The sequence below is a fragment of the Siniperca chuatsi genome, linkage group LG23, assembly GCF_020085105.1.
Source record: "Siniperca chuatsi isolate FFG_IHB_CAS linkage group LG23, ASM2008510v1, whole genome shotgun sequence".
NCBI classification, from domain to species: domain Eukaryota; kingdom Metazoa; phylum Chordata; class Actinopteri; order Centrarchiformes; family Sinipercidae; genus Siniperca; species Siniperca chuatsi.
This window is the reverse complement of record NC_058064.1, coordinates 932,066-952,101: the sequence shown is the minus strand read 5'-3', so window position 1 is coordinate 952,101 and position 20,036 is coordinate 932,066. Positions and strand designations below refer to the sequence as shown.

The 20,036-nt window shown below is 40.7% G+C and overlaps 2 protein-coding genes across 3 annotated transcripts; one reads left to right on the top strand and one right to left on the bottom strand.

The window, feature by feature from the left end:
• Positions 1-2,978: 2,978 nt before the first annotated feature.
• crebl2 (cAMP responsive element binding protein-like 2) lies at positions 2,979-8,661 on the top strand. Its single transcript, XM_044186572.1, has 3 exons — positions 2,979-3,223; positions 4,528-4,725; positions 6,756-8,661. Exons 1-3 carry the CDS (start codon positions 3,209-3,211, stop codon positions 6,909-6,911), a joined length of 369 nt encoding a protein of 122 aa, XP_044042507.1. The 5' UTR covers positions 2,979-3,208; the 3' UTR covers positions 6,912-8,661.
• Positions 8,662-9,521: 860 nt separating this feature from the next.
• gpr19 (G protein-coupled receptor 19) lies at positions 9,522-20,036 on the bottom strand. 2 transcript variants are annotated; one of them, XM_044186567.1, is made up of 2 exons: positions 19,901-20,036; positions 9,522-14,686 (listed from the first exon to the last, which is right to left on the bottom strand). In XM_044186567.1, exon 2 carries the CDS (start codon positions 14,658-14,660, stop codon positions 13,383-13,385), a length of 1,278 nt encoding a protein of 425 aa, XP_044042502.1. In that variant the 5' UTR covers positions 14,661-14,686; positions 19,901-20,036; the 3' UTR covers positions 9,522-13,382. The 2 variants fall into 2 exon arrangements, with proteins under 2 accessions (XP_044042502.1, XP_044042503.1); XM_044186568.1 differs by having other exon boundaries at positions 9,522-14,588; positions 19,901-20,028.

Sequence of the window (20,036 nt, the reverse complement as noted above, 5' to 3'; positions counted from 1 at the left end):
GGATGAAGAGTTTCCTTCATGTGCTGAGGAAACTCTCCTCCTCCTGAAGCTGAATAAACTCTTTAACGCCCCCTCGGATCAGCTGGAAAACGCATCGTCTCAGAGCTGAAAACAGGCTGTTTCTCTGAGCTCAGGGAGACTTTTCGGAGATACGTGGTTCTCACAGGACGGCGACGCTGCAAACACGTGATGATCTTATAGACCATGATGCATTGCTGCAGGTTAAACTACCCAACAGTATATAAAGCAGTTAAAATGAGCTCAACCTGAAACATCTGCAGCAGTAAAATGCAACACACACATGAATGCAGCAGGAATATGAATCCAGAAACATCAGATATAATAAACACTGACAGGAAGCGTTTTACTGCACAGGGACGACTCTCACTGAACACTTTAACTACATGTTGCTGATTATACTTCTGTATGCAGGACTTTGACCTGCAGCAGAGTGTTTTCACAGTGTGGTGTCAGTACTTTTACTGAAGTAAAGGATCTGAATGCTTCTTCCACGTGTGCATTATGATATGATAATCAAAGACAGATGTCTGAAAGGGAAGCATAGGGAACAGCAGTGGGCCCAGCAATGAACCTTGTGGTTCACCAAAGTGAATTTCAGAGCTGTCAGGACGCGGCAGGATCTTATCTCTTGTATTTTCAAACTGTTTTAAAACATTTGCGTTGGCGAAATAGATGAACTGGATAAAGTTTTGATTGCACGAGACTTTTTAATCAGTGCTTTGTAGCTTAAACCAGCAGGTCTGGTGTGGTCGCAGCTCCCAGCAATTGAAAAAGACTGATTGTATCTATTAAGCGATTTCTCCCCTTAAGTCACGAGAGTTTATTAATCAGCTGAGTCTCATGCAGTTTTTGTCAGGCAGCATTTCAGTTCCCTCCTGAGCCGGCAGTTACAGGACGGTGGGCAGACTGAGGACAATGCATGTGATGAAAGCAGAAGAAAACTGAAAGGTTTTTCATACTGGAGCAATTAGCATGCATGGCTAACTCAGACTGATGAATGTGAATGAAACGATCAAAGCTCAGAGCTGCAGAGCTGGAAGACTCCACGATACTAAACCCAAGTTTAGTCTAATCACACTCTTCAGAAAATACAATGTCCAAGCGTGTTTAAAGCTGAGTTTCTGTGTCAGGAATGAGCTTCTATATGTGAAAGACTGACTGTTTTCATCGGTTTAAAAGGAGCAGATCACTTTTAACCTTTTTTATTGGTATTTTATGTCCATGTGCATCAGTGTTTTCTGTGCATCCTGCTGCAGGTAGACGCTGGGCATGTCATATGACTGAAAGCTCCAGCCACTAAATCAAAAATGTTATTTAGTGAGACAAACTTTGAGATAGTAAGTGAAAATGTATACTTTTTCGGATAAAAATTAGGAGACAGTAAGTCATAATTGTGAGATACTAAGTCAAAGATGTTGCAGTTTAAGTCCACACACTTTCTTAGTCAAGTCAAACTTAAGAGATATTCAGTCAAAATGTAACTTTTATGGCAGAATTATGGATAATAAAACTAATAATTTACTCACAAAGTCAAAATTATGAGATAATAAGTTAAAAAAATACAGTTTAAACAAAAAACTACGAAACAGTAAGTCATAATTATAAGATACTAAATTGAGATTATGAGAAACTAAGTCCAAACTTTTACTTTTAAAGTCATAATTACAAGATACTGTATATATTTTGACAGTACGTCGACTTACTCTCTTGTACTTTTGACGTAGTAAGCCACAATTTTGACTTATTAGTTAAAAATCCATACTTTTAACTCACTATCTGTCATTCCTAACATTTCATCTATTTTTTTGTTTCAACCATGTTGGAGTGAGAAGATTTGGCAGAAGTGGAACAGGGAGGCAAAGGGAAGAGGAAGTTAGTATCTTTCTGTCAGGTGAGGGTTTCTGTTCATCTGACCAAACTGAAGCTGAGTCACTGAATAATCACAAACATCTCGACATTTACTTATTAAGGCTTTTTTACAGAATGTACCAGGCTGCTATAGAAAATGTTGGGGACACCATTTGTAAAACAATGGTTGCTTTGTTTTCATATATGATAAATATACTAAGTTGGTGTCTTTTGGCTGCATATTATAAAGATAATTTTAGGTTTTTCTAACATGTTACCTTCTTTAACAGTGGCCATTTTCCTCTGAAAGTGGTTACCACTGGTTCCACGGTGGCGAAGACAAAAAAAAGGTTTCGGCCTCTATATAGTGAAACTGATGTCTTTTTTTATGTTACTGTGGCATCATTTCAAATAAACCTCTATTATACAGCTTTTTATAGCTGCAGCATTACATTTGCCAGAAATGTAGCAACATGGCAAAACTCGAATCCCCTCCAAAATATATAATTTGGAATTAAAAAAATAAAAGACTGAGGTCTAATCGGCATTAAAACAAGTCATTTCTGATCAACATTGTGGGCTTCTTTGGATTTTATGCTCTCAGTGCTTTCTTGAAATGAAATAAGTCATTTTAAAAAATGAAAACAGGTATAAAGTGAATATTTGGCCAAACATTTCCACTTTTATTTCCTCCCTTACAACTTGTTTTACATCTTGCAGATTACAATAAAGCTGTCTGTTTTTTTAATCCAAAATGAAGAGTTTTTCAGTAATATTCAGCAGGAGAAGGCGATTGCCGCAAGGTGTTTCCATGTTTATTACTGATCATTTAGGAGGTGCCTTATTTTATGAATTTATACTGTTTGGGTTCATAAATTAAAACAGAAACATTTTAAAAACAAGTATACATCATCAGTCTCTTAGCTAAGTTTCAGATAAGAGATAACAAGAAAGCTGTAAAGACTGTAAATCAGTTTATTGCTTTTTAATGTTTTTATCTAATTTTGCTCTGTTGTTTTATTTTGTATTCATTTATGATTAATTATTATTTTCAGGATTGTACATTTAATTCAATAAAGCTTTATTGGAAAAAAGAAACAAATATCGCGAGCACAGCTGACGTAAACGCGTTACGTCAACAGGAAACACGATGGAAACAGAAATACAACAACAACAACAACATCACGCTCTCGGTTAGCTTTGTGTAAATCCTGTTAACGCGGACTGACTTTAAGTTTGTCTCATCAACAGTTTTTATCTCGCAGTTTTACCTGTAACTAAGCTATTAGCTGACTGCAGCTAACGCGAGCTAGCTGCCAGCACGCTAGCGTTAACCAAAATGGATGATAACAAGGTGAGAGGCTAACGGCTGCTTTGTGGTTTAACGACAGATAACTTACAGTTTATCTTTAACCAACATTAGGTTACAGCCACGTCGGTTTCGATGCTGGTTGTGAAGTTAACTTCCTTCACGTTAACAGTTTAGCTTGTGAAGCTAGCTGTGGTGGCTAACGTGCACGTTAGCTAGCTAACTGTGTGATTAGGCTAGCTTGTACAGCAGCTATCGTAACGTTGTATGGCTGTCAGCTAGCTTAACGTTAGCTAGAATAGTTTGCTTAAAGTCCTTCTTGTAGGCCGATAAAATTTAACTGTGATGCTAAATGTGCTTAATACTTTACAGTTCCGTTGTGGTACTTCTGTACACAGACTAACTGCTCATATCTAGAGAAGAATATTATATAAGTTATGGTTTTGTACAGTGATATAGCTGACTCATAGTGTTACTGTACCCCGTTTGTTTGTCTGTTTGTTTCTGCTGCCCCTCCTCACCCTTTTTGTTTATTGTGTGGCTCGTTTGTAGTTTTTTGATTATATTGGCAGCTGCTGCTTAATGCCCTCTTTACCGTGAAGGAGTCCGGCATGTAGGCTAGCTAGCTGCTAGTTGTCCTCAGGACTTTCATTATACACTCAGCTGCCAGTTTATCAGGTACACTAGCTAAAACTAATGCAGTCTAACACAACAGTCCTGTAGTAAATCCTCCCTGAGTGAAGATCATTATGTAGAGGTTTTGTTGCCTGTAGTTTGTGGTGTTGGTGAATTGTATTGCTTTACACTGACAGGTGTTTCTGCTACCCCATTTACATCAATGAGGGCAGGCTAAATAACAGAAACACCTGTAATACAGTACAGTTCAACGACACCACAAACTACATCCTCCAAAATGACACCTTACCTACAACAATATACTACAACATACAGCTGAAGATAAACATGGTAGACGGCAGATCTCAGGCCTGTTTAACTCTCGTTACCCCTCTGGGTAAATACTGAACAGACTGCCTTCCACTACTTTGCACCTCGTGTTCCTGATCAGCCGTTATACTCATATTTCTGTTTGTTATTGTCACGAGGAAACTGCGATATTAGGAGGGTAGAGCAGGTAGACTGAACAGGGGTGATGGATGGAGGTGGGACAGTTGGAGGAAGATGGGACGAAGTTGAAACGGGGGGTAATGAGAGTGTGGAAGACGTGTTTATTCCTACCCTCTATGTTTTGATCAAGATGGATGTAATAGACCCAATAAACATTATATTGAATTAATCACAATGAATGCTGTAATTCTAGATAAATAACGCCGTATTGTCTTTGTTGTCAGATGGTGGCTGGTAAAGTGAAGAAACCGGGCAAACGCGGCCGCAAACCTGCGAAGATCGACCTGAAGGCCAAACTGGAGCGAAGCCGTCAGAGCGCGAGAGAGTGCAGAGCGAGGAAGAAGCTGAGATACCAGTACCTGGAGGAACTGGTTTCCAGTAAGGAGAGAGCCATCTGCGCCCTGCGGGAGGAGCTGGAGATGGTAAAGAAACATCATGTAGCCAGTAGTAGGAGGAATATACAGATTTTTAAACACTTTGATTTACAAACGCTTGACATTAGACTCATTAGACTCAAATTTTAATGTTTTTACTTGCTCAAATAAACCCGGAGTCTTCTCTTAAATGTGGGGGGGGAGAAAACTTTTACTGATTACAAACCTTTGTGAATCAGGGTTGTTCTTAAATTGGATTCTTGCCTACAAACGTTTTGGAAAGAAGAAAACATTGATGAACCTGACACATGTTCATATGCAGCAGTTAAGATCAAATCTGAGCGTATGAACGTTTTGGCCCTTTGGCTGCATTTCCACTTATTAGTTATTAGTCTCAAAAATAAAGTTATCAAGCTTGAATTTAGACTCGAACTTTGATATTTCAAACACAGAAACACACATTTCACACAAGGAAAAGACAAAAATGACCAACGATACAAAACAAAGTAAGAAAAATGCTACAAAACAAAACCAGTGGACATTTTATTAGATTGTAAAATAAATAGCACAAAATAGACTCAACAGGTCTAATAACTTACCGTAGATCAACCTGTGAGTCTACGATGTAGACGTAATAAATCACATGCGCAGGGCTTCCAAGCATTTCAGTTTCCTCCGAACAAACTCGGGCCTGCTCAGGAAAGAAAGCTGGTTCAAGCTCAGCCCGTCTCGCTGGCAGCTTATTTCTCGTTTGTTTTACTTCATGTTACTTTTGAAAACGTCACGCCAGCGTTGGTTCGCACGTCGTACGGCGGCGGGCTTCCTGCCCACCAAAGCTCAGAGTGCGAGATCTGGAGCCCGTTGGATCAGGTTTACTGAGTTTTCTCCATCCTTTTCCTGATGTGTGGAGTTTTAAGCGCTGCGGGCGACACATTTACTGCAGTTTGGGTGAATTCAAACCTCCAGCGTGTCACTAAGGTAAGAAACAGATTAGAGAGTCTGAATGCTGGTTTCTGGTGGTGCACGCGGTCCAGGTTTCTGCTGAAAACACAGCTTCACAGAGACTGTCACACCAACCGTCCCCCTTTGTGGATTAAATTCTCACGGGTGATTAAAAGATTCTGCTGGTCACTTTATTGTGAACTTCTGTCCATGTCAAGATTCACTGTTTCAGTGATCTGATTGGTCAGGAGACCAGCTGTGTACAGGTTTTGATCTTCTGATCTCAGGTCAGCTGCAGGTTAAAGTGAGCCGGCTTCATGAAGCCTAAAGTTCTCCTGTTAACCTGCTATAAATATGTTGGATTTTTATTACTGGGTGACAATAAACTAGTAACGATTTGTACTGAAACGTTTCTCATTAGTTAGGACTTGTCCTGTTTGCTCGATGAGCAGATTCTGTCAATCTTTTACTTTAAATGTAATTTAGCTTCCTGAATAAATCCTGCTAACCTGAACCTTGATCTCTCAGCAGCCCGAGAGCGGCTGCGGTTTCAGCATCGGACTCTCAGACCTTTTTCACAGCAGACATGTTGACCTGTCGAGCAGATGCTCAGCAGTTAATAATGGCGTTAGTGACGCCTGTGTTTGACACGTCTCCCCCGTGTCCCAGTTCATACAACACACTAATTATGTGCAATATGTACTACACACTACCTGTCAAGTTCAAATTAACATACTGAGTCATTGAATGCTAACAGGAAGTAACAGACTCTAGAAAGTCTCCGACACCAAGATGTTTTTCCAAGAACGTTTTAGTCATTTTTTGTTTTTGTTCCCGGAGCCGTTTCACCAACATCCGCCATTAATTTCATTCGTTTCCAGCTGTGAGCAGCTCCTCCATTTCCCTCGTGCGTTGCATTGTGGGAGAATAATGTCCATCAACAGCTCTACTCTGTGTTTACTGACTGTTCTGAGTAACTTCATTTAGTCTTTTTTCCAGCGTGGCACAGACTCGAGCCTGCTCAGAGTTAATCAGCTGTGAAAAAGGTCTGTTCAGCTGTAGTTTCGCTCCGTAATCGCGGTTTGTGCAAGCAGGTGATAGTTTAAACCCCCGTCTTTGTTGTTTTTCTCCTCCAGTACAAGCAGTGGTGTTCGGCCATGGATCAGGGGAAGATCCCCTCAGAGATTAAAGCTCTGCTGACCGGAGACGACCAGAAAATGCCTCAAGGTGGCAGCAGCACCAAGTCGTCCAAGAACAGCAAGAACAACATCAGCAGCAACGGTCAGAGCTAATCCGCTAATCTGAACCTCCGACTGTGACGGAGGACAGAGACTGACGAAGGCTTTGGAGTGAAACCGCTGCTGTCGATCATCTACAAGCAACACGAACTAACCTGTAGATGAGTTGAAGTGACTCGCAGGAACGTGCGTGAAGTTACAGGCTCCGCCTTTTTATTTTCTACACGTCCCAGTTATTCTAATATCTAATCATTAACAGTTTTGTTTCACAGATACACATGAAGCTGCATTTATGTACGTCATTCCTAAAAATTTCATTTTGATGTTTTCAGACCAGTTTAAGCTTAAAAATTAAAACTTGTTGCTCATTTCTCCCCCAGTTCAGCACGCTTTCTTCAACCAACCTTTTTAACTGTCTGTCCCGCATCACGGGTCCGAGACCGCTTCTTTATATACAGTCAGTCGTATAATCAGTCATGTGATTTATAAAGATTTAGTTTATAAATCATCACTGTCATCTTCTTAGAGTTTTTACAAATCCAGAATGCCTCTGAAGGATTTCTAAATCGGGCAGTTTCAGCCTGAGAGAGGAGCAGGAAACAGGGACAGGCAGAGAGACAGGCAGAGAGACAGGCAGAGAGAGAGACAGAGGGAGACAGACAGACAGAGAGAGACAGACAGACAGAGAGACAGAGAGAGAGAGACAGACAGACAGAGAGACAGACAGACAGACAGACAGACAGAGAGAGACAGACAGACAGACAGAGAGAGACAGACAGACAGAGAGAGACAGAGAGACAGACAGGCAGGGAGACAGACAGAGAGAGGGAGACAGAGAGAGACAGAGACAGACAGACAGACAGGCCTGCGACAGCCACAGATACGACACAAAAATAAAAACAATAATTCAGATCGTTTGATTTATTGATTGCTGTCGCATGTAAAGAGAATTTCAACGAAAATAACAAACTGCTTCTGAAATACGTCGCCTGCCCAGCTGTTTCTATGCAGACGACGGTTTGTATACTTAGTATTTATTGTGATTTATGAGTCACATGACTGACTGACTGTGTAAGAGCGCCATGATCTGATGGAGGCGGACACGTAAAAACATTTGGTGAATGAATCCTGTTTGAAACTGGTGTGTTGTTCATGTTTCTGGGTTTAGTTTGCTCTGGAGAAAACGTGTTTTCTGTCTGTTGCTGCCCTTCGCGGTGTATTTATACGCTGTTAGAAGTATAAATCACATTGTGGTTCTACAGTAGGCTATATTTTTTTAAATGTGACTAACTATGTCCAAACAGTGAGATGGCCTTCCTGCTGTAGCGTCGACGTAAAGAGGACGAGGAATCAAAATGTACAGTGATGTTGATAAGTCTGTATGCGGGATACGTTTTTGTATTTGTATTTTCTATATCGGCTCAGAGGAAGCGTGATTTGTGTTTGTGTTTTGTTCTGTTTCAGCAGAACGAGTTGGACTTCCCTCTCGTTCTCGTTGGAGGCGAAAGCTTCTGCTTTTTGAGAGTGAAATGATTGTGATGATAAATTATACAGAACGATGAGCAGGTTCGCTGCCCACAGCTTCTCGTTATTGAGTTCTGTTTACTGTTTGTTGTTCCTTACAAATGTTGTTGCTCTTTGTATTTTTTTTTTTTTGTCGGTGAGGTGATTCAGTTCCTCATGAGAATGTGTGCACTTTCTTAAATTTGGCAGAAGCACTTTGTTAGATGATACTAGTTCAAGGCTTTGCAACAATATGTGTCTGAACTCTTTTGTCAAAGACAATAAAAGTGTGTTTGACTGATGTAAGAGTCCCGTGTGCTGCTGTGTCCTGTAGAAATCCACTAGAGGTCGCTGTATCTGAGCTTCAGGTTAAACTGAGCTCTTCGTGTGTGGAGTTATCCAGATTATAATGCTGCCCGAGCAAACCTTCAGACTTTAGAGTATTTCTGCATGTAGCACTGATTTCAGCTGGAAATCCAGCTGTGTTTATTTAATTCAGTTGCTGCTGTTGTGCACTTAATGTCAAACTAATCATTTTGGTTTCAGTAATAATTCTGTCAGACAGCCGACAGCCGGATCCTCTGGACCTCCAACTTCTCTCAGACGGACGAGCTGCTGAGTTAAAATACTTAGTGAATTACACTCGGGCCAAGTCCTGACGAGTCCTGGCGCTCGGACTGTAAGGTGTGTGTTAGTTCAGGAGTTTCTCCTGACTCGGACAGCGAGCAGCTGCTTTTAGCCTGCAGATGTTTTGTGAATACAGCTCCTGGTGTATATTGAGATGATTTAGTTACCAGCTGCACCGTGAAAGTCTGAAAATGGATCAAAACTCCAGCTGGATGATAACGCTGCTCTGTGTTTGCTGGATGCATTGATGAGCTGATCGAATATCAGAGCTGTGTTTCTGTCACTTATTTCCCTCTAGTGGCCAAAAGTTTAATTTCACATGTGACGGTAGTTTTGTATTTAATTCTAACAGGACTCAAAAGGATCCTCAAGACTTTTAAATTAAACTTAACGAAACTTGCAGAAAGCACATTAATAATAAGCCCCATCTTTGTGCACACTGAATTGGAAATACAGTCCAGATTCAGGTAAAAATAGTTTAAAAAAAAGGAGAAACAGAAATGTATAAAACAGAAAATACATTGAGACCATTTGTGTCTTTGCTTTTTGCTGATTTTCTAAATTTATTTAAAATGATAAAAGAATAATTTATTTGTACATAGCACATTATCTTGACACACTTCAAAACATTGGTAATGTATATGCATCTCATGTTATAACTGAATTCATTTTAAGGATAAAGCATGGACCTTCAAATCACAGTATAGCTGACAGTTTACAGAAAGATTCAAAGACGTTTCATCACACGATGTCGATGTGTTTTTTTTTTTTACAAGCAGGTAAAGTGTTAGCTGAGACAGGTGAGAATCATCTTTGGACAGGTGGATCAGACTCTGGTGCAGCAGCAGCTTCTGTGTGGAGTCACATTAATCTGATGTCTGGAAAACTGTACCTCCTCCACTTTCTTTAAAATAATGTAACAAGACTAAATGTCTGTTTATTGCTCACCACAAAACAAAACCGGACAAACAGCTTTTCTATTCTTAGATCTTTCCCCCGGGTGGCGGCAGAGGAAAGTTCATGTTCCCTAAATCTAAATGGTTTATCTTCAGTACGGCGGCCATTTTAAAAAAAATCTCTACAGATTTGGCCCAACTGTCATCAGCCTCAGCTGTGGTTTGGTCTCAGTGCTAGCATGTCAACATACTGACATTAATGTGCAAAAGACACACGTTTCTTGTCCAGGAGTTCAAACAACTGTAACCGATTTTCAGCTTCTCAAGGACTCCGAACGCTGTGAACTGCACCACTTTACAATTCTACTTTATTACATTTGGAAAAGTAAAACGTTTGGAGCCCAAACTGATCATGTACAGACAAAGTACCTGATGAGTGTTGTGAGTCCTTGGGAAGCAGAAACCATACTGACATTAAGCATGCAATGTTTAGCATGTTAGCATATGCTAATGTTAGTATGTGCATACTGTGAGCAGTTAACATAGTATGTCCATGTTAGTATGTTAGCATGCTATTAACATTCAAAAGTATATAGCTGAGTAATTAAACAATTAGGACTCTATAGTATCTAGTGTAAAGCACGTTAACACGTACACTGTGACAAAACTGTGATGAATAAATAAGAAAACATGAAGAAGGATTTCGAAAACCTGAAGCTGCAACATTTCTCAAGATACTTTTAATTTGGGGACAAATCTGAAACCACATGGAAAAGAAGAATAACTCCCCAGTAGAGTTTCATAAATGCTCGTAAATTTCATCTAAAATTGGTGAATCTAAAACCACGTGGAATTCCTACCATAGCAGAGTTTTATAAATGTCCGTAACTCTACTATAGTAGAGAGTATCATAAATGCTAGGTGAGTATTTATGGATTCATTTATCTCTATTTTGATCATAGCAAAGAGCGTACAGTTCTCCAGACAAAGTTATTGGAGCTCTGAAAGATACTGGCACCGCAGCACCAGAGTCTTTAATCCCTAGTTTAGTGAATATAACTTCATGTGTGACAAATATTACAAATTAATTCTCTCCTAAGTCTTTTTTCATTGTCAGCATTTGTAAAATAAGGGTAGGCCACTGACTGCAGACTGCACTACCTGAGAAATCCTTTAAACTAATATACTTATTAATTATTATCTACATGTGTTTGAGGTTCAGCTGGTGGTCCGGTGTATATGTAGAGGTTTTGTGTCAAAATCTCCCAGCGACCATGTCTGTTAAAACTAGAAAAAGGCCAAGCTTGTTGTGGTGTAGTGAAACGTGAGAGTTAATAATTTGACCAAGTTTGTTTTACTCTGACAGTCATCTGTCGTCTGCAAAGAGCCAAAATCCCACCACACTTTCGGGCTAGCTTCTGATCGATCAGCCTGTTTCACAATGTATTTTTGCAAAGCTGTTTTCTTTCATTGTTAGCTGAAACTTTGTACTGGAGTATGCTAACTTACGTGTACTGAGCCCCAAAGTCCCAAATTTTAATATTTTTTAATCGTGTGCACACAAGATTAAAAAACATTCAAGACTTCAAGGCTCCCTATAAATGGTCTATTTACTTGATGAGAACCCTTATCAATACATTTCTAACAAAGATTTAACTTTTTGGCCATTTTTCTGTTGCTATTTTGTCATAAATGTGGCTAGCATTTACATAGCGAGCGAGCTAGCTAGCTAGCTATGCTCTGAGCACTGTAAGGACTCCTACAGTCCATGTTGGCTTAGAAGCATAGGTTCAAAAACAACAAATACTTGGAAACAGCATAAATACTAAATAAATAATTAATAAATTGACCTTTTTTACGGGGAAATTATTTATTTTTTTTATCAGCTACTGTTTCCAAGGTCAAGAATGAACTTAGAACTTTTAAGCCAACACAGTCGAGAAGTCCTTACAGCGCAGGGGGAGAAAAATTAGATATAAGTCGAAGCATAATTCATCAACTGCATGATCTATTTGCAGATAGATACCTATTTAATTTGATGGATATGTTAAAGAGCAATTAGTTTCAAAAACAGCTGTCATTCAGCTTTTCATGAAATGAAAGAAAACTTCTGGAAAAATACAGTATTCAGCAGCATCTAGCTGCAGGACTTCTGCTGTCTATTGAGTTGCAAGGTGGGAGGTATTTTCAACTTTGCTTCCAGCCCATTACTCAAGAAATTACGTCCATATTGGACCTCACAATTTACGTCCAATGCCAATATTAAGTAAGTAGTAGTACTGGGGATCAAGATGGTGGGTGTCTGACAGGAGACCAGAGTTCACGTCCTGTCACAGACCATCAATTCATGTTTGCTTTTTTATAAACCCCAATCTTCCCTAAACTTTAACCAAGTGTTTTAGTTGCCTAATCCTAACCATACTTTAACCATAGTTTATTTCCCATAACCACAATGTTTTCCTACCCTTGCGCAGATATTGTAGTAAGTAAGAATTTTGAAAAGTACGCACTGGAGGTAAAAAAAACTGTTGTCATTGAATATATTGCAGGGTTTGCTGAATCATGTTTTAGCCATATATGTAGTTGCCGAATTCATCCAAAACTGATCCAGAATTTGAAATTGAATTGATTTAAACTGTTGAATGTTTTATCAGATTTCTACAAAGTATAATTAGCTTTAGCTACAATCTTTATCTTCAGCTCTCTGTTAGCAGAACACACAACAATCTTCATTTGACTTTTTATCAAAGAACCAGATATTTTCTAACACAGTTGTTTTGTTGTTTTTAGCCTTGGAAACACTCACCTGACATTGTCTTTGTAAAAAATTACAGTGACTTTTACTTCTGAAACCCTGAAAACTACCTCCTCCCACTTTGCAACTCCGCAGTCTCCATTACTCTTAATTAGACAACACTGTTTTACTTTGAGATGAGTCAGCTCAGTTAACCTTGACAAACTATAGATTAAGGGCTTTGTTAGCTAGCCAACTCACCATTACTCTTAATGTAGCAAAGCAGATAATGTCAATGTCAACATACGGCTAGTAGCCACTACTAATGTCAGTTTCTACCACATACATTACTGCAGCAAATCAGATTCATTTACAACAGGTCACTGATAGATGGCCACAGACTGTTAGCTAGCTAACAAGCTGACATTATCAAAACACAAAATCTGATGCATCAATGACAAAGCAATCCATCAAAACACAGCACAGAAATAAATTATGATTAAAATCTGAAGTATAAAAACAGCTAGCTGTTCACAGCTGTTGAGAACCTCCAATATGGCTGCCAGAAGGTGTGTTACATCAGGAAAAAAAGCCCTTTATACAAACATAACACATTCTGTGAGTTTTTGTCTTAGTTGAATACAGGGCTAGCATGCTAGTCCCTAGCGAGCTCACCTGCCAACACTGACGTTGTGCTGTTGAAGAATAAAGTTTGAGACTAGTTCATTTTTGTATGTTCACAGGTTCAAAACCGTCCAAACTCACTTAGACAAAAGTATTTGGAGGGTTGGCATTAGTGGGCCAGGCTACCTTCTTTTCCTTTGCTTCTCGGTCAAATGTATCATAAACTGAGTCCTTGGTGACCGTCTTTGCTTGCACTGGGATGTCCACCACCCCAATATAGTTCCTTTTGGCCATCCGAGAGCTTGCCGTGATGGTGTACGCATTACTGCGGTAGCATTTCATGGATGACATGCAGAAGGTCTCCCTCATGCCCCTTCTGAAGTTTGCATTGAAGACAGAGTACAGGGTTGGCTTGGACGCTGTGGAGCTGAAGGAAACCCAGGCGATGGCCGTGAAGAACAGCAGCCCCTGCCTACTGGGTCCATCAGACTCCCTCGGGTGCCACAGCTGGGCGATGTAGAAGGGCGTCCAAGTGAGGAAGAAAACTGAATTGAGCATGAGGAACATCTTGATGGTCTTGACTTTAGTCCGTGGGACGATGTTCATTGTCCGGCGCACCGTGTGTCCATCAGCACTGATCCTCCAGATGTAGCGGACCACCCGCTGGTAGAATGACACGATCAGCGCCACTGGGACCAAAAAACCGAACAGGAGGTGAACTGCGGCGTAGGCTATACTACCCCAGCTGTCTGGAAGGAAAAAGTCACAATGGCTGCTGCCTGTAGATGTGGATCCATAGAAGAAGAGGCAGGGTGTCACGAAGGCTGCATCAAACAGCCACGAGGCCAGGATCATCTTCTTCGCCTTCTCTCTGGACACCTTGAAGCTGAGGGGGTAGACGATTGTATAGAAGCGGTCTACAGAGATGGAAAGCAGGACACAGACCTGCACACCAGGGCAGAGGTGCTGCAGGTAGCGCACAGCCTTGCAGGCAGCGGCGCTCAGCGGCCATCGTCCCGAGGCGACCTGCAGGAGGACGAAGGGGGCGCAACCCAGGCTCATGAGCAGGTCTGCACAGGCCATAGACACCACAAAGTAGTTGGTGGTGGACTGAGTCCGTCGGCTCCGGTGGATGACCAGGCAGACGAGGGCATTTCCCAGGATGGAGACCAGCCAGAGAACCCCGAACACCAAGCCCAGGACGGCGACCTCGCCTGAAGTCAGCTCATAGGAGACAGAGGTCCTGTTCGGCTGGCCAGAGGACGAGTCCTCGAGGCTGCAGAGGGGAGTTGTGGGTAAGGTTGCCAGGACAGTCGAGTTTTCCCTCTCAGAGTAGTTAAATGACATCTGATACATGAAAGATGGAGAGTAAAGGGAGGGATTGACACCAACTGTGTTTGATGACTGGGCATACACCATAACTATACTGCTGCACCAGAGAAGAGCTGTGGAGACAAACAAACACATTCATCATTAGTACGATCACAGACATTCACAGGGGCCCTAAGCATAATTATGTTCTGGGACTATTTCTTCACGAACAACAGCGTATCCATCCACCCAGTGCTTCTGTGCAGTGTCTGCGGCTGCAGTGGGGTTTGCCAGGTACAGCTGGTGAGGACAGGTTTTGGTTGTGGTCTCTGTACAGGCGCTATGGTACCAAACCTGACAACCAGACTGCACACAGTCGTTGCACCCAGCTGCTGTTTGTCAAGAAATAGTTCCAACATGTAAGGTTTGGTTGGTAGATTGTTTTTCTTTTGTGAGACAGATCTGTTTCTGATACCAGAGGGGCCGCTAATTAGCGGTTGTTTGTAAGACTAATGGAACTAGATTAGTGGTTGGACGACTGAGCGGGCCATGGCCTTCAGATGAAACTGCCATCAAGCCAGTGGGGCCGACCGCTGTAGTTTAGCCTACGCAGATACAATGAAGATATAAGGCCGAGTCAAGCTGCTGAGTATCTGCTCTTTGCTTGGGTGAGAGTAGGAATTAAAGGCAGTTTAAGTTAGGTCAGAGGTCAGAGTTAGAGGATGGTGTCAGTAGATTTATGTCGGCACAGCCTGACACCCACTGCAGCGCCTAATGATAGGTCAAAACATAATTTAACATAAATACTGGGCTTCCAAAGGAATGATCACCCAACTTCTGGCACATTTCACTACGTGTATTAAAAAAGGTTGGTAGGTTTGTTGGTTGGTAGGTTGGTGGGGCAATCCTTCTCTCAGCTGGTAGGTATGTTGGTAGATAGGTAGTTAGATTGGTTGGTTGGTGGTTAGTGCGTAGGTAGGTTGTTTTGTTGGTAGGCAGGTAGGTTTGTTGGATAGTCGGTTGATTGGTAGGAAGGTAGTTCTGTAATGGCTAAAAGAACCCTGGTGAGGATGCTTTTCCTTTAGCTCTAATAAAGATATATGCAGGACTGATGGGATCGTTTCTAATTAAGAAAGCCACAGAAACAGCAGCACGCCTCAGCTAGCTGTCGAGGACTCGAAATAACGAAGGGAAACGTCTAATGAAAACGTAGTTCCACTTCACAAGTCACATCTGGAGAAATGTAAATTCTCAAGAAACGTAAGGCTTCCTGTGGTTGCAGTTCACATTTTCATTAATCTCCTGGAAACATCAGTGACAGGAATGCAGAGTATTGTTTTAAAACGTGTTTTGATTTAGTTGCTCTCAGTACTACAACAATGTACCTTTTGAGGATCACACCAGCCTTTTTATAAATATAACCACCTCCAACAGCTCAAACCCATCAGCAGCAGCTAAATCACAGCCTGAGCTGCCGGTTGATTTCATTAGTCCTTCGCAGGGATCCAGTTTAGTGTCTACGGAGATCCTTCTCTCCTCTGAGGTCGCCCATTAAGGATGTGAAGAAGCCCATGGGGGAAAAGCTCTCTGTTTATCATTGCCTTTGTGTTTACTCTGCTGGATTTCCCCCTTAGCAACCTCATCCATCCTGACTGATCCAGGCCAACACTCATATACATACAGACTTATACTGGACTTGGATGAAAATCCTCTTATTATAATAACAATAATAATAATAATAATAATAATAATCACAAAACAGATTAATCAATTACATTAAATTTCAGAGACCCACTTCATGGTCAGAAACAATATGAGCACATGTAAAACAAAAGAGGTAAATAAAGCACAATTAAAAGAAGAAAATGTATAAAAGTAGAAAAAGCCTTTGAGTATAAGTTATATTAAGTATGTTAAATATTAACCCTTTTAGTCTCGGGTTAAAAAATGAATAGTTGCATTCAAAATGTCTAATGGATTATTTGTAGGATTTATGTGTGCATCGAAACATCCAGTTACAAAATGTATTTATTAGATTTCTGAAAGTGCCAAATATGGCAGCTCATTACAGAACAGGAATCAAATCAGTCAATCAATTAGTCAGTCCTCAGAAAATTAATTGGCAACAATCATTTAAATCCTTTTTTAAGGAAAAATGTCGAATACTCTTCGGTTCCAGCTTCTCCAATGTACGTTTTTACTATCAGTAAACTGAATCTCTTTGGGTTTCCGACTGTTGGTCAGACAAAACAAAACATCGGAAGACGCCACTTTGGGAAAAGGTGATGAAACCAAACAATCAACAGATTCATCAATAATTGTTAGATTCAGCGCTTCTCGGAATATCTCAAGTTGCACGTCATCGTATGTAAGTTGTAAAAAAAACGTAATTTTATTTTACGTAACGTGTCCAAGAATTAATTTGTGTGAATTAATTCTCCTTTAAAATGCAGTAAAATATGTCGGATGCTTAAAGGCCCATTTTTCACAATTTTCTAACATTTCGTGATGAATAGAGAAAATAATCAGAAGATTAATCGATGATGAAAATAATTATTTGCAGCTCAACTAATCAATAAAATCTGTGAGGTTTTTGGTGAAACTGACACCAAACATGAGCTTATAATCAATAACACAACTCTTACTCAGTCACTCATCTTTTACTCCAGTTAAATATTTCTGACCACAACAACTGCAACTACTTTAAAAAGCATTAGCGAACTGTTTACAACCAAACTTCGAGCTCCACTGTCATTTACAACATTTAAGAGTAAAGTTACTACAAAAAACTGCAGTTTCAGTCTTTCGGTTTTCCTTTAAACGCATCAGCCGCAGGTCGAGGTGTCAGGAGACAGGAGCTCTGACTTCATGCCACATATTAGAAACATGCAAAGACGCGTCACAACCAAGTCTAATAGCTTGTTTGGCTGATAAGGACCGTCGACATGCGGATCGACAGTGAGAATCGGTTCACGTGTACGTCTCATTTAAATAACGTAGTCCAGTACATCATCACTAACTACAAGTTCTCAGATCCTGTACTTCAGTGAAAGTACTCAATATGTAGAACCGCCCCTTTTGTAATATATTTTTATGTTTATTACAACATTATTCTTTTATTATAGCCACATTTAAACTAACTTAACTACTTTGTTGGGTAGTTTGATCTATAATATACAGCGGTGTGAAAAAGTGTTCGCCCCCTTCCTGATTTCTTATGTTTTTGCATGTTTGTCACTTAAATGTTTCAGATCATCAAACTAATTTAAATATTAGTCAAAGATAACACAAGTAAACACAAAATGCAGTTTTTAAATGAAGGTTATTATTAAGGGGAAACAAAATCCAAACCTACATGGCCCTGTGTGAAAAAGTGATCGCCCCCTAAACCTAATAACTGGTTGCTCCACCCTTAGCAGCAACAACTGCAATCATGCGATAACTTGCAGTGAGTCTTTTACAGCGCTGTGGAGGAGTTTTGGCCCACTCATCTTTGCAGAATTGTTGTAATTCAGCCACATTGAAGGGTTTCTGAGCATGAACTGCCTTTTTAAGGTCATGCCACAGCATCTCAATAGGATGCAGGCCTCACTCGCCTCAGTTAAGGTCAGTGTTCATGACTCCACCGTAAGAAAGAGACCGGCAAAAATGGCCGGCATGGCAGAGTCCAAGACGAAAACCACTGCTGAGCAAAAAGAACATTAAGGTTCGTCTCGAAAACATCTCGATGATCCCCAGGACTTTTGGGAAAATACTCTGCGGACTGACGAGACAAAAGCTGAACTTTTTAGAAGGTGTGTGTCCCGTTACATCTGGCGTAAAAGTAACGCCTCATTTCACAAAAAGAACATCACACCGACAGTAAAATGTGGTGGTGGTAAAGTTACTACAGACTTTGGGGGCAATCACTTTTTCACACAGGGCCATGTAGGTTTGGATTTTGTTTCCCTTAATAATAACAACCTTCATTTAAAAACTGCGTTTTGTGTTTACTTGTGTTATCTTTGACTAATATTTAAATTTGTTTGATGATCTGAAACATTTAAGTGACAAACATGCAAAAAAATAAGAAATCAGGAAGGTAAACACTTTTTCACACCACTGTAGATATAATAATATATAAACTTGTCATGTTACTGTAACATCTTAATCTGCAATGTTACAATATTTTCCTCTAATCTACAGTATAGTAAAGTAGAAGTATAATGTAGCATAAATTGAAATACGCCACTAAAGCACAAGTACTCAATACTTAAGTAAATGTTACCTTGATGTGGTAGAGTATAAAGTATATATAATGAAAATACTTAAGTAGGGCTGCAACTAACGGCGTTTTCTCAGTTATTCAATCAATCTTTCGGTCTATTAAATGTAAGAAAATAGTGAAATATGTTCATCACAGTTTCCTAAAGTCGCCTCGTTTTGTCCGACCAGCAGGCAGAAACACACAGATCCAGTTTGAACCCAGAGGATGGATTCATTTCTGCTTTAATCTTCAAAATCAGTTCTTTTTCTGTCAATTTGATTGAGTTATTGACTAATTGCATCAGCTCTGTACATAAATAAAGCAACTTAAATTGGTACTTAAGTGCAGTATCTGATTGCTGCTACACAACATATATTACTACTAGTACTGTTTGTACTACGCACTGTTGTTTTCAGAGGCCTGGACCAACACACAACACGGCTTACATCTTTCCAAGCATCACTTTGAGACATTAAAGGCATGAATCCTCTCTTCATCTGCACACAGAGCTTTAATGCAAACTAAGGCTCCTTTAAATCCAGCCTGCTCTCAGTGAAGAGTTAAACCTCTTCATGGAAAAACACCAGGACCAGAACCCGCTGTTCCGCCTCCTGAAGTGACTTGTTCTTATTATTATTATTATTATTATTATTATTATTATTATGTCACTATGAAAGATTTCAGCTGGAAACTGAGGTGATGCAGTTTCCTGAAGGACAGCACCTGAGTAAATGTCCTTGTACCTGCTGGAAAACCACACTGACCCTGCGTTTCAATTCAAGCTGCGAGCAAACTGTGATTTTATATCAACCCCCCCCCCAGATGGTTAATGAAAGCAGGTCCATCTTAGATGCTGGTCATGAGAGCGTCTTGGCTTCTTCTTTAGCCCTGCACATATTTCATCCGTCCATCAGAGACCGACACTAAGAGCCGCGTCCTGTCCGGCCTGTAACACGTCTGCTGCTGATGCAGGATCAGCTCAGCCCCCCCCCCCCTCCGGAGGTCTGCGGCTCAAAACAGCCTCCGTGTGTCGGCGTCACCGAGCCCCGTCGGGCAGGTGTTTTTCTGGGATGAAATGTGGGTTTTTTAGCGGCGGACTCACCGGTTCAGAGCAGAGCAGCGACAGACGCTTCATCCTGGGGTTTTTCCGTGATTCAGTGCGGGTGGAGGAGGAGGAGGAGGAGGAGGAAGAGGAGGAGGTCCGTGAAGGCAGCAGCCACCATGGCTGTCTGTCCGTC

Coding starts and splice junctions, on each gene's coding strand:
- gpr19 (XM_044186567.1), bottom strand. CDS start 14,660: ATGGTGTATGCCCAGTCATCAAACACAGTTGGTGTCAATCCCTCCCTT.
- crebl2 (XM_044186572.1), top strand. Junction 4,726..6,755: donor TGCGGGAGGAGCTGGAGATG/GTAAAGAAACAT, acceptor TTTCTCCTCCAG/TACAAGCAGTGGTGTTCGGC.